Genomic DNA, 13779 nt, shown 5'->3' with positions numbered 1-13779 from the left:
GGGGTAGGTAAGCAGGAATGGTGTGCGAAAACACAGGATGGTTTTTTCTCGAAAACAACTCCATATTTTTTCAAAAATCTTTAGTTATGATATCCTCCCGCCCCAACCGTGGACGACTTTTTCCGTTTAGCCATAGACGGTTGGCCGAAAAGGACAATCTTTTGTGATCTTTCATCCTTCATCCATAGAACGTGCCCTAGCTATCTCAACCTTTCTCTCATTATAGCCCTAGAAAGCGGGATTGAACCACACTTTTCGTACAGCCGACTGTTTGAAATACGGTCAGTCAGCCGGGTACCCAGAACAATCCGTAAGCAACTTCTCTGGAAAACATCTAGCAAATCTTCATCCGCTTTTCGGAGCGCTCATGCTTCAGAGCCATATTTCATCACTGTCATAGCTGTCTGCAGACTTATCTTCCTATTCTTCCAAACTTTTTCAACAGAGAAAAAACACCCTGAGCCTTGGTTATACTACTTTTAACATTCTCACTGCATCCACCGTCTTTACTAATAATACTACCAAGTTAAGTAGAGCAGTCCATCTGATCAATCTTTTCGTTAACCAGCGTCATCTTTTCATCTTCACTTATTCCTAGCCTTAGTGACTTAGTCTTCTTAACATTTATTTTCAAACGTATTCAAGTATCCTGAACTCGCAAAACATCTAAAAGTTCATTCATTGTGCTCCTAGTTTCATCTAGGATGCTTAAATCATCAGCATAATCTAAGTCCAGGAGATATTTGCCTCCCCATGTGATTCCGTGTTCTTCCATTACCTTTCCTGTGCTTCTTAAGACAAAATTCATCAAAATGATCCATACAAAGGGTGATAGAACACAACCCTTCTTTTCCCCTGATTTATTACGAAACCAGCTGCTAAGCTCATTTCCTACCTTAACCACGGCAGTGTTATTGTCGTATATAGCACTAACCCCTTTAATGTATTTGTCTAGTATACCATACAAGGATAAGACCTTCGCTAAAGCGCTTCTATCAACAGAACCAAACGCTTGCTCATAATCTATAAAACTGAGGACCAAAGGTGTTTGGTAACTCAGGGACTTCTAAATTAATAACAGAAGAGTGAAAATTTGGTTGGCACATCCTCTACCTTTTCTAAAACCGCATTGTTCTGATCTCTTAATACTTTGTCTACAGCATTTCTCAGTCTAAAAAGTATCATATTACTAAGTAATTTGCTACCAACAGAAACCAGAATAATGCCCCGATAATTACCACACTCACTCTTATTTTCTTTCTTATACAGCTGTTTAATTAAGGTTTTCTTAAAGTCGCTTGAGGTTTTCAACCAGACAAATGCCTCGATAATTACCACACTCACTCTTATCGCCTTTCTTATACAGAGTTTAATTATACAGGTTTATTTTACAGGTTTAATTAGGGTTTTCCTAAAATCGTTAAGATCATTAACTGGGTTAAATCCGGACTGACTACTCCGTCTCAATTTATTAGCATGCCAGTAAAATATTATACTATTATGCCGTCTAGCTGCATCTTCCAGATCCTTGGCAATTTTATCCATAGCCTCCACTTCAAATCTCCTTAGTTCAGAAGGTGGTAAGGCACTTAAATAGAAGATAATAAAGCACTAAGAGTAACAAAATATCGATTCCAACTAGCATTATTCCAGTCACTTATTGTATCCCATCTCGATTTCTGAAAAGGGGGAGCAGGTGGCAAATCTGTTATATTAAAGAAATTCTAATTTAGTGGCAGGTGGTCATAGTCTCTTTCTTATTCATCAATGTGGACAGTAGTAGTAGAGAGTGAAAGGGAGCACACACAGTAATTCAGATCCGAGACAGAGCCACTGTTGTGAAAGTACGTAAAATTACAGTCTTAGTTTACCACTCGAAAAGATGACGGGAAACAGGCAAGTAAGGCCTCTGACCGAGCTGATGTCACATTTAAATCGCAGTTCCGATCCCCAATTAGAATCCGTTAGACTCGATACTAGAAATCAGTTTCTCTAGACTTAGACAAGCACTGGCAAAGCTAGAAAAGCAGCTCGTTGGTTTGTTCTATCGTGTCAAATACGCGTTAATTAGGTCGATATCACCCAAACGAACATATAGAAAAACATGTTTAGAAGACTGACAGCCCAGTCAATAGGATTGAGAATAACTGCCAGCCCTCCAGAAGGCCTTCCATGTGTGTGTCTTGCCGCAGTACTAAAAACTATATGGTATTTACTGCGAGACAAAGAATTTAAACTGCAATTACTATGGGCCGTTGTTCGTTCTTTACTAGTTGCAGCTATCGCTGCATCAATGATCAAAGTTTTATTTTTTATATAACTATCATGTTACTGAAGAGACTGGAGATTAGACGTTACTAAGAAAATATATTATTTTGAATAACGTTATTGAAATATTTTAAATGACGTTACTCATATATGACACATTAAAAGAACGTTTAACAGACATTTAAAGTGTCATTAGTCAATATTATACATTAAATGATAGCATGAAAAAGTTGTTCACAGCAGTACGATACGATAGCTGGTATGGTTTACGGTAGGGGATGGTAATTGGTAATACCCACTTAGGAATTTATTTCGCCTTTTGCTCGTGTCTTGGCAGCGAGCCTTGCAAGCCAGAGTCTTGGTTTGGATGTATGTCTTTTAACCGACTTTTATTAACCCAAAGATCATCACTATCCCTGAGTCACACAAATCACAGTATCAGAGTATCACAAAGTCACACTATCACTGAGATCGGGTCGTTTCAGCAAATCATTATAGAAGAGAGCATTTCTAAGGGAAAATGTATCACTAATATATCTGCAATTTCATTAATCTATGATTTCGCGTTTTATATTCCGAACGACACACAGCTACAATGGTCAGAATATTAAATAAAAGTAAAATAGATAATTCAGACACAGAATAATTGCTAATTTATGAAAAAAGAAAACTTACCAATAAGTGGAACCAATCCCAGATCCGTAGTCCAATATTGTATCTGGAGAAAAACACGGGTCCCTACTTCTGAGCTCGGTGAAAATACGGACTAGACTAGAATAATTTGGGGCTAGCCGTGCCAGGAGATACGCACGAGAACTATACATATAAAAGAAGGAGAAATACAGATAAACTCAAAAGCACCGAGGACAGTAAAAAAGGAATCTGATTGTTTGAACTGATTAAGCGGAAACTTACAGAAGTATATATATCATGACTTCAATCGTGATTGATTGAAATCAGATCGTGACTTCAATTTCTATTGAAAAAGACTTCCATATGAAATTGTGCAGTTTTTGATAGTGGGTACCAAATTAAGAAAAAAAGTCAACGATCATCAAAAAAGGTTAAAATCATATGGCACCCAACAGCGCAAGAATATGTAGCTTTCCTTAGAAGGTGTAGTTATATCCAAGAATCAAAGTATAATTAACATATTTTTAATGCCGAAAAGTGTCGTCAAATTTGATTCATTAGTTTACCTTATTTGTTTTCGCGCTCCAACGTGGCAAAACTGACCAAAAATGTAACCCTCCCGTAACCACCATTTGATTTACTTTATTAGTTAACTAATAAGTAAAATTTTCCGATTTTATGGCACTTGGTATCTACCAATTAGAAAAAATGAGGTATTTTTAACTTACGAACGGGTAATCGGATCTTGATGAAATTTGAGGTTTGAAAGGATATCGTGTTTCAGAGTTCTTATTTTAAATCCCGACCAGATCCGGTGACATTGGGGGAAGTTGACGGGGGGAACCTAAAATCTTGGAAAACGCTTAGAGTGGAGGAATCGGGATGAAACTTGGTGGGAAAAATAAGCACAATTCCTAGATACGTGATTGACATAACTGGAATGGATCCGCTCTCTTTGGGGGAGTTGGGGGGAGGGTTAATTCCGAAAAGTCAGAAAAAATAAGGCATTTACGAAGGAGTTAAGGCATTTACGTAAGTTAACTTACGAAGGAGTGATCGGATGTTAATGAAATTTCATATTTAGAAGGACCTCATAACTCAGATCTCTTATTTTAAATCCCGACCGGATCCAGTGTAATTGGGGAGGGGGGAGAGACCGGAAATCTTGAAAAACACTTAAAGCGGAGAGATCAGGATCAAACTTGGTGGGAAGAATAAGCACAAGTCCAAGATACGTGACTGACATAACCAGACCGGATCCACTCTCTTTGGTGGAGTTGGGGTGGGGGGGGGGGGGGTGTGTAATGCGGAAAAATTAGAAAAAATGAGGTATTTGTAACTTACAAACGGGTGATCAGATCTTAATGAAATTTGATATTTAGAAGGATCTTGTGCTTTAGAGCTCTCATTTTAAATCCCGACCAGATCCGGTAACATTGGGGGGAGTTGGAGGGGGAAACCGGAATTCTTGAAAAACGTGAAAATGATGCATCTTTATCTGATGAATGGGTGATCGGATCTTAATGAAATTTGATATATAGAAGGATCTTATGTCTCAGATGCTCTATTTACAATTCGAATCCGATCCGGGGACATACGGGGTTGGAGAGGCGAAACGGAAATATTGAAAAACTGAAATCTTGGAAAACGCTTAGAGTGGAGAGATCGGGATGAAACTTAATGGGAAGAATAAGCAAAAGTTATAGATACGTGACTGACATAATTGGAACGGCATCTGACATAATTGACATCTTTGGGGGAGCTGGGGGGCGTTAATTTGGAAAAATTTGAAAAATTGAGGTATTTTTAACTTAAGAACGGGCGACTGGACCTTAATGAAATTTGATATTTAGAAGGAACTCATGTCTCAGGGCTCTTATTTTAAATCCCGACCAGATCTGTTGACACTGAGGGGAGTTGGAGGGGGAAACCGGAAATCTTGGAAAACGCTTAGAGTGGAGAAATTGTGATGAAACTTGGTGGGTAGATAAAGCAAATGTCGTAGATATATGATTGACGTAACCGTACTGGATCCGATCTTTTTGGGGGAGTTAGGGGGCGGAGTTCAGTGCTTTGGCGAGTTTGGTGCTTCTGGCCGTGCTATGACGAAGAAAATTCGTAGGCGTGTCAGGGAGCTGTACAAATTGACTTGATAAAGTCGTTTTCCCCGATTCGACCATCAGGAGGGCTGAAGGGAGAGGAAAGATTAGAAAAAATTAGGCATTTATAACGTACGAGTGGGTGATCGGGTCTTAATGAATTTTGATATTTAGAAGGACCTCGTGACTCAGAGCTTTTATTTTAAACTCGACCAGCATTTAGCCTCTGATTTTCTTTTTAAATCAATCTATTGATTCTTATAATTTTGCTAGAGTTCATACCATATGAGCTCTTGGCTCTTCCAGCCTCATCACAAGCGCCATCACATGAGCTCTTAGCTCTTATTTATGATTCTTAGTTAACTTCGGACGTTTTTTTTTTTTTTTGACGAACGGATTCTTAATGAACTAAAAAGTTGACTATGAAACAAAGAATTTCTGGCAAGAAATTCGAACTCGACAGATCATGCTTGCCTCCAGGGCAAAAGGATTGGTTTTTGCAAAATATGATGATTCATTTAGAATTTCAGAGACTATATTTTAATGCTGGAGTTTACTTTTCTTCTCATAAAACGAAAAAAGGTGTAAAATTTCCAAAACAGCTGATTTCTTACAAGTCTAGATTGTTAGCCTAGTACGTTAGTCAGGTACTGGTTGTTAGCCTAGTATGGCTCATGCTAAAGCAACTTAAAATTTTCTGCTGAACTTTCCGTCCTATTTGCAAAAGCCTGGTAAACTTTTTTAGTCCACTTTGTTCACTTTCTGGCAAATAAAACGTTAAAAGTGAAGAAGTAGACTTATTAGTTAACTATGTTTTGTTCAATCGAATACAGCTCTAGAAAGTTCATAATTTTGAAACAACCAACAGAAAAATCTTTGAAAATTATAGTTTTCAGACATAAAAGACCTAACACGGATACAGGGGGTCAAAAATGTTTTTATTTTGGTATTCTTCTGACTTTAAGATGGATAGTTATATACTTTAAAGAAATACATTATTTTTTCGCTTCAACAGTTTAAAGGTAATAGAGGCAAGCTAATAAAAAAAGAAAAAAAAACCGAAGCATCAAGCATTAATTCAACGTCAATTCAGTCAGATAAAAAATAAGTTTCAAAATGACATTTAAATTCAGGCACCACATGGCATAAACACATCAAAATATGACACTAAAGAGCTTAAGAAGGTGATACTTTTCTTTGAAGATGTAGTTGTCTTTAGGAATCAACAGATACCTAATGTTTGAGTTTCGATGAAAAACACGAAAAATAGATGAATAAGGTTGTCAAATTCAACTAATTATTTTTGTCTATTTTTATATTTTAAGGTGGCAGCACTAACGAAAATGCGGCACTGTCCCAAAAACTCCATAATTTTGCAATAGCCAAAAGAAAAATCAAAGAAAATCACGTTTTTCACATATGAATGCACCAAAAAACTTCAGAAGATTTTACTTTCCTTTGAAAGTACGGTTATATTTATGAACCAAGAGATTGTGAATGTTTGACTTTTTACGGACGATAAGCCTTGTCAAATTTAACCGATTAGTATTGTGTTTTTTTTTACAGTTCAACATGGCAACACTGACGAAAATGTTAAACTGCACTAAAAGCTTTATAATTTTGTAACAACACCAAACGGAAAATCATAGAAAATCACGTTTTTCACATATAAATGCACCAAAAAACTTCAGAAGATTTTACTTTCCTTTGAAGGTATAGTTATCTTCATTAACAAAGAGATTGTGAATGTTTGAATTTTTACGGACGATAAGGCTTGTCAAATTTAACCGAATAGTTTCGTGTGTTTTTTTTTTACTGTTCAACATGGTAACACTGACGAAAACGTGAAACTGCATCAAAAGCTTTATAATTCTGTAACAACCAAACGAAAAATCATAGAAAATCGTGGTTTTCACATATGAATATACCCAAGATGGGTCCAGGGCACAAAAACTGCTTTTATTTAAATGCCTTTGGTTCTTTAAGGAGCCTTAAGTGATAATTCGGTTGGCGATGCTTAAGGGCCTTATCATCAGATTCACAAGATTCATTTTTTTTCAACAGCTGAAGTTAACATTCATTAATAGACATTATTTAAAGACAATAACATTCATTTAAAGACATTACTATTTCAGAAATCTATCTAATGTTCCGGAAAAGAAGCAGAATTTTTTTAAGCGTTATTTTTTAGTTGCGTCAATATAGTCAAATATGGTTCGATACTTGTTAGAGATTGGTATTCAGTTTTTTAAAGCAGAGGAAGGCGTGGTCTAGGTATGAAGGGTTACAAGCAAAAATCGTTAATGTGAATTAAAGATTGTTAGTGTGAAATCTTAAGGATAAAAATTGATTAGAATATTTAGAAAAGTGCAAATGAAAATTCAAAAAAAGATAAAAATTGAATAAAAGATTTGCAAAAGACACAAAAGAACAAAGTAAAAACTTAAAAAAAAAACAAAAAACATTTATATCCGCAAATGCGATGAAAAAAAAAAATCTCTACTATCCAGAAAAATAAAAATTTTGTTAAGTGTAAAATGAAAGCCTGGGGAGTTAATGAGGCAAAAAGCCATGGTTATAAAATATACCATGGCTACCCAACGCTTCTATTTCTAGTTATGCAAAATTTCAGTTTTTCCAAGATAATAGGAAACCATAGTTTATATTTTACTAAAATATGAATTTTTTTAAATAATTCTATTATATACATAAATATTGTAAATTTCTATCCATAGCTCCTTTAAAGTGTACTCCGAGGATTCTGAATTCTCTTATATTACTCAACCTTACATAAAGTGATTCATTTCTGCAGGAATCTAGCTTCGTGGGAACTATCAAAGAAGAAAGTTTTTCGGGAAGGAAAGGTCAAAGACTGGTCCTCATTTTGTCCTATATGCGGAGGTTTGAATGAAAATGCATATCACTTGATGTTTGAATGGGAAGAACTGACTGATGGGAGATTGAAGTATTTGGTAGGGAAGATTTTGATTTTGAGTGGTTTGTGAGAGTGCGTGCGGATGAAGCTTTTATGGGTGTCAGAAGTTTGGCACGATTCCTTTGTCTCGCGACGGATCATAGAACAAGGTTTCTGTTGGATCATGTTAGTTTTTTCTGTATTTTATACATAACTGTCTTTATATATATATATATATATATATATATATATATATATATATATATATATATATATATATATATATATATATATATATATATATATATATATATATATATATATATATATATATATATATATATATATATATATATATATATATATATATATATTGGCCATGGCCTATGGGATTTGAGCGTAAATAAATTTTATTCTATACGGACTATATAGAAACCACTACTATGCTACTGTGATTAAAGAGAAAGGCGTAAATATATAGACCCGGTTTGTTGATTAGGAAATATCCAAGATTTCTGAATAAAAAACATGACAGGATATTTTCACTAAAATCATGGTTGTTCAAAATTAGATTTTAAGGCTGAACTGAAAAATCATAAAAACAAAATTAAATCTTGGATTACTAAGTAAAAACCAATAGGATGAAAACCAACGATGAAGAATGAAATGGTAGACAATTTGGACCCGACACTCGTAATGTATTTCAAGATAAAGAATACTTGAAGACAACATAAAAACGAAATCTAGAAACCGGTAAACTATATCGGAAAATATATATAAAAAAAAGGATACGGCATTAGACTTTACAGTCCGTACCGGCGGTGCTGATCTCCGTTTCTTGGCCCTTCAGCCAGGAAGTGCAATGGGGGTTGGGGGCCAGCCATCCTGTGCTTTCGCACACCCTTCCTGTTTACCTTCCCCAGATTTCTCCAGGTACCCATTTAGAGCTGGGTCGACTCTGGCTAAGCTTACAGAGTCACGCCACTGGCCCCCGTCCCAAACTGAAGAATTGGGTACACTGGGACTCGAACCCGCGTCCTCTCAGACAAGGGATCCCGAATCCAGCGCACCAACCCACTCGGCCAGGACGGCTTATAATATTAAAATATAAAAATCAACAGCAAAATAGCAAAAGATAAAAACAAATATTAAAAATCAATAAATTAAATCGGAAAATATAAAAATCAACAGCAAAATAGCAAAAGAAAGGACGAAGAATAAAATCCCTAAGCAATTGTAAATTTAAGGAACAATTAATTTTCTTGTTTTCGTTTTTATGTAGTAAATTTTTGGAATTTGTTTTTTAGTCTTCTTTTTTTTTCGTTGTTTTTACTTTTTTCCAGGACTAAGAATGTATCCTGAAGATAAATCTTCAATTCCTTTACGGTCTTTAAATTATCTGCCTTTCACTATCATAAGCCGCCGAACTTAAAACCGATAAACCAAATGGGAAAGTATAAAACCAACACAACAAAAATGAACAGTAAAACAGCAAAAAAAAAAAAACAAAAGGCACGATTTAAAACAATTTAACTACATTTGTGAAAGGTGTGAATTGTAAGTTTATGAAACAATTATTTTTCGTTTTTATTTAGCAAATTTTTCGAACTTGTTTTGTAGTGTTCTTTTTTTTCGTTGTTCTTTCCGTTATTCCCAGGCCTAAAAACGCGCCCTGAAAATTGGTTAAAAATTATCTGCCATTTCTTTACGGTCTTCGAATTAACTGCTTTTCATTATCATAAGCAGGCGAACTAAAAGCCGATAAACTAAATAAGAAAGCATAAAAACCAGCACAATAAAAATGAACAGTTAAATTTTATGAACAGTTTTAAATTTATAAAAAAATTAATTTTCTTGTTCTTTAGTTTTCTTTTTTATTTAGTAAATTTTTGGAATTTGTTTTTTAGTCTTCTTGTTATTCGTTGTTCTTTCCTTTTTCCAGGACTAAGAATGTACCCTAAAGGTAAGTCCTATTAATTCTGCTATTCCTTTACGGCCTTCGAATTAACTGCCTTTCACTATCATAAGCTGACGAACTAAAAAGCGATAAACTAAATAGGAAAGTATATAAACCAGCACAATAAAAATGAACTTTAAAAATTATGAATAGTCTTACATTTATAAAACAATTTATTTTCTTGTTCTTTAGTTGTCATTTAGTAAATTTTTTTTTTAGCCTTCTTGTTTCTCGTTTTTCTCGTTAAACGCAATTTTCGAGTATGTAGGATTTTAATAGAACCTTCAGTCACATCTTCTTCTTCAAATTCATTCGAAATACGACCCATGCACCGACACCGACCATTTAAGAACAAAACAGCGTTTCAAGAACCTTTGTTGTCATCTAATTGTTTTGCCAAGTTAGAAAGAAGGCATTGATTTGATTCTAATCAATAGCAACTTAAGCAAATTTCTCGTTCTTTCAATGGTTGCAGCCAGTCTAATCATGAATTTCATGCATAAATGCCTAGAGTATGTGTGTGCAGTGCTGCACATGCTGCAGTATGCAGCACTGGTTTTGAGTATATAATCGTGCAAATGACCTCGTCTCTCTTGATTTTAAAAATACTTTCTTTGTGTTTTCATTAACAATCGAAAAGAATACCCCCCAGATTTTGAAGATTCATTTTTATCCATCTTTATTTAAAAAATTCGAAAAAAATCCTTCCCCCTCCCTCCATTTTTGTGAATTGCAACCACTGTATACTTTTGCCCCTGTTACGGAAAATATCATGTGTACCGAGTTGATTAGTTAGATAGGCAAGTGACATGGATGAATTCTCTGTGGGAGAATTTTCCGTGGAAGCAACTTCCACTGATGGGGGGGAGGGATTTTCAGGAAAAAATTTCCACACAAGGGTAGTAATCCAGAGTGACTAGAAAAACGATCAGAAATTAAAGTCTTTTTCAAATGAAGGCATTCTAAGGAGAATTTTTCACCCACCAAAGATTTTACGGGAGGGGAAATTTCAGCGAGGATGGAATTGTCCGGAGGGAATTTTACGGGGAGCTGGGATACTTTACATGGCAGGAACTTTTCATAGTCGGGAGGCCAGGTGACATGTTCACAGTCAGGTGACATGTTCTGGTACATATGTATCTATTATGGTGAATTTTGTAAAGTTCTGAGCCTTAGACTGTGCTGTGAGGTTGGGCTAATGAGTTTCTGACAAAAAGTCATTTATGCCGAGTTAACTAGTGATAGAGGGCAAGTGACAGTGTGATTTTACATGGGGAATTCTTTTGTGGGTTAACGTAGCTCAGTGGTCAGAGAGGCCTAAAAAGCAAGAGGTCGAATAGCTAGTTTGTATAACCTTTTATACCTGGGAGAGCATTTAAATGCAGTCATCTACCACGACCTGTTTTATTACTAAACAAATGAACTTACCCTAAGACACGATTTCATTTGATTAGTAAGTCTGAATCGGTTAAACAGAGGCATGGCTTTCTATTCAGGAATAGAGTCGATCGACTCTCCACATTTATAATGCACGACAAACTGAATAAACGACACCAAATTTGACAAAAGCTTTAACCTGAGGTATGGCTTTCTATTCAGGAATAGAGTCGATCGACTCTCTACACTTATAATGCATGACAAACTGAAAAAAACGACACCAAATTTGACGTAAGCTTTTTCGATCAGTAAATTAGATGAGTCTATAACAAGGGCAAATCCAAATTATAATTTACATTTGGGAAAACAAAAAGCAAAAATAGCTTTGAAAAAATAGTAGAACAAACCTTTCTTCAGAAAATTTCAAAGGCTCCCAATGATACATCCTCTTTTTTAACTTCCCCATGACTTTCTGCACAATGTCATTTTCATACTTGATTTGCTCTTCTTCGGATAAATATTCAATGTTGACAGAAGATTTTCTAAATTTCTCTTCGTACTTTTGTGCCAGTTCCCTAGCGACGGAATCACTTGGAGGGGGATGCCTGCCACGCAAGTGTCTTTCGAGTCTATCCGCCTTCTTCCTCAAATCTTTCATCAAGGCATCTGGGTTTTAAAAATTCATTTTAAATAGGTTTGTTTGGAAAGAAAAGAACAGGAGAGAGGTAGCAATGATGGTGGAAAGAGAAGGTAAGAGAAAGAGAGAGAGAGAGAGAGAGAAAGAGAGAGAGAGAGAGAACGAGAGGGAGAGAGAGGAAGAGAAAGATTGAAATTTTTATGGCTTTTCCCCGTTAATTTCTTACATATTCCTTGCAATTCGTCTATTTAATTTGTTTTTTTATCATGCACCCCCATCCAAATAAATTCCCCCATAAAGAAAACATCTATAAAGGAAAAATTAAGAAAAAAGAAAAAAAGACGAAATCAAAAGAGAAAAAACAATCTTCTCGAGACTCAGTGTGGAAACTTGACAACCAACTTTTTTAATTAATAAGTTGCAGATCAACGGTGCTCAGCCCGACTGCAACAGGACCCATATTGGCTACTGACCATTTCACGAAGTCTGCTAGAAAGTCTGACTAACTTTGTTTTACATGCAAAGAAACTCATTTGACCATACAGTTAAGAAAGGTCTTAGCCTGATGCTGACAATGACATTTCGTAGCCACAAGAAAACTTTGGTTTTTCAGCATCATCATCATAAACACTAATACATTTTATAAACCGATGTGCCAGCACTATTGTCTCGGATCTGTCATCCTTTTGCAACAGTGCTTATAAATACTCGTTTACAATCATCATTAGTTCTTGTTTTGACAGAAATTTAACCATATCTGAACTTAAGTTTAAAACTTGACTTAGTCCTTCAAAATTAGCAATCAATCATGAGAAAACAATAAATTCTAAATATTATAAATTTTTACTTGGGTTTCGAATTTGTTTTAGCCACTGAATTAGTTTGAGAATTTAAAATTAAAGAACCATCGGACTTAGCTAAGACTAAGATATATAATCTTTACTGAGAGTCTGAAAATATTTTCTCTATACAGAACGATTTCCCTTTTTTCCAGAATTTAAATATTTTATTCAGTTGTGTCTTTTGTAATTCATTGGTTTTTTTTTTGTGTCGAAGTCTTTGAGGGAGTTGATCAACAAAATTCCCTTGGCATCTCGAAAAACCGGTGCCATGATGGACCTAAAGAACCAATTTTTATCCCCTTCATGAACTGTTGTTTAGAGTTAGGTGTATAATAATCAACCCAGGTTTTATGTGTCTGCTTATATAAATGCAAAAAATATGATTTTTTGCATTATAAGAAAAATTGAAATTTTTTTTTTTTTTTTTATATATAAATAAGAAAAAAATTTATGTATGTGTTTATGCTGTGTTTTGTATAAAATATATGTGTGTGCTTATACAAAATATGAATGTAAGTCTTTGTACAAAATATATAAAAAATGTATGCGTTTTACAAACTAAAAAAAATCCTTTGCAGTTCTTCATATTCTTCAGAAGATCACCTTTCTAACAGTTTTAAACTTGGGTGACCCTTTCACCTCGATGGAAATTAAATGATTTGCACACTTAGAATGAATTTCAGTTGACATTAAAATTGAAACTCAATCTGTGTAATCCCTCTTCCATTGGGTTTTAATTTGCATTCCTTAAATCTTGGGATATAAAATTCGGCATTGGGTCCTAACCCCAAAACTGTATAACAAACTACATTTAACATCTCTTTTAGTAGATGTTGATGTTAAGTTATAAGGTTAAGTTATGTAGCAGTGGTTATGTGGTTATTAAGTTATGTAGTAGAGGTTAATTTGTGTTATGGGAGGTGAACTTGACCTAATTTTGTATAGTTTTCACTCAAACTTAAACAAATTCAAGAAAAAGAAAAGGAAAAAGAGTCATTTTGAAGGACCTGACTCCTTCAAGGAGCAAGTTTGAAGGAGCAAGTTTGCAATTC

General features: G+C 34.9%; 1 protein-coding gene across 1 annotated transcript in view; it reads right to left on the bottom strand.

Annotated features, from left to right (window-relative positions):
* Positions 1-13779, bottom strand: part of LOC136038844 (ribosome assembly protein METTL17, mitochondrial-like) — a 44759-nt gene that overhangs the window by 24920 nt on the left and 6060 nt on the right. The window contains exons 3-4 of the mRNA XM_065722259.1: positions 11656-11914; positions 2944-3084 (exon numbers count right to left, since the gene is read on the bottom strand). Of these exons, the coding sequence (XP_065578331.1) occupies positions 2944-3084; positions 11656-11914 (400 nt within the window). The remainder of the gene's footprint in view (positions 1-2943; positions 3085-11655; positions 11915-13779) is intronic.

The sequence above is a fragment of the Artemia franciscana genome, chromosome 18, assembly GCF_032884065.1.
Source record: "Artemia franciscana chromosome 18, ASM3288406v1, whole genome shotgun sequence".
Lineage (NCBI taxonomy): Eukaryota > Metazoa > Arthropoda > Branchiopoda > Anostraca > Artemiidae > Artemia > Artemia franciscana.
The sequence above is the reverse complement of the archived record's forward strand: the minus strand, read 5'-3'. Positions and strand labels throughout refer to the sequence as shown.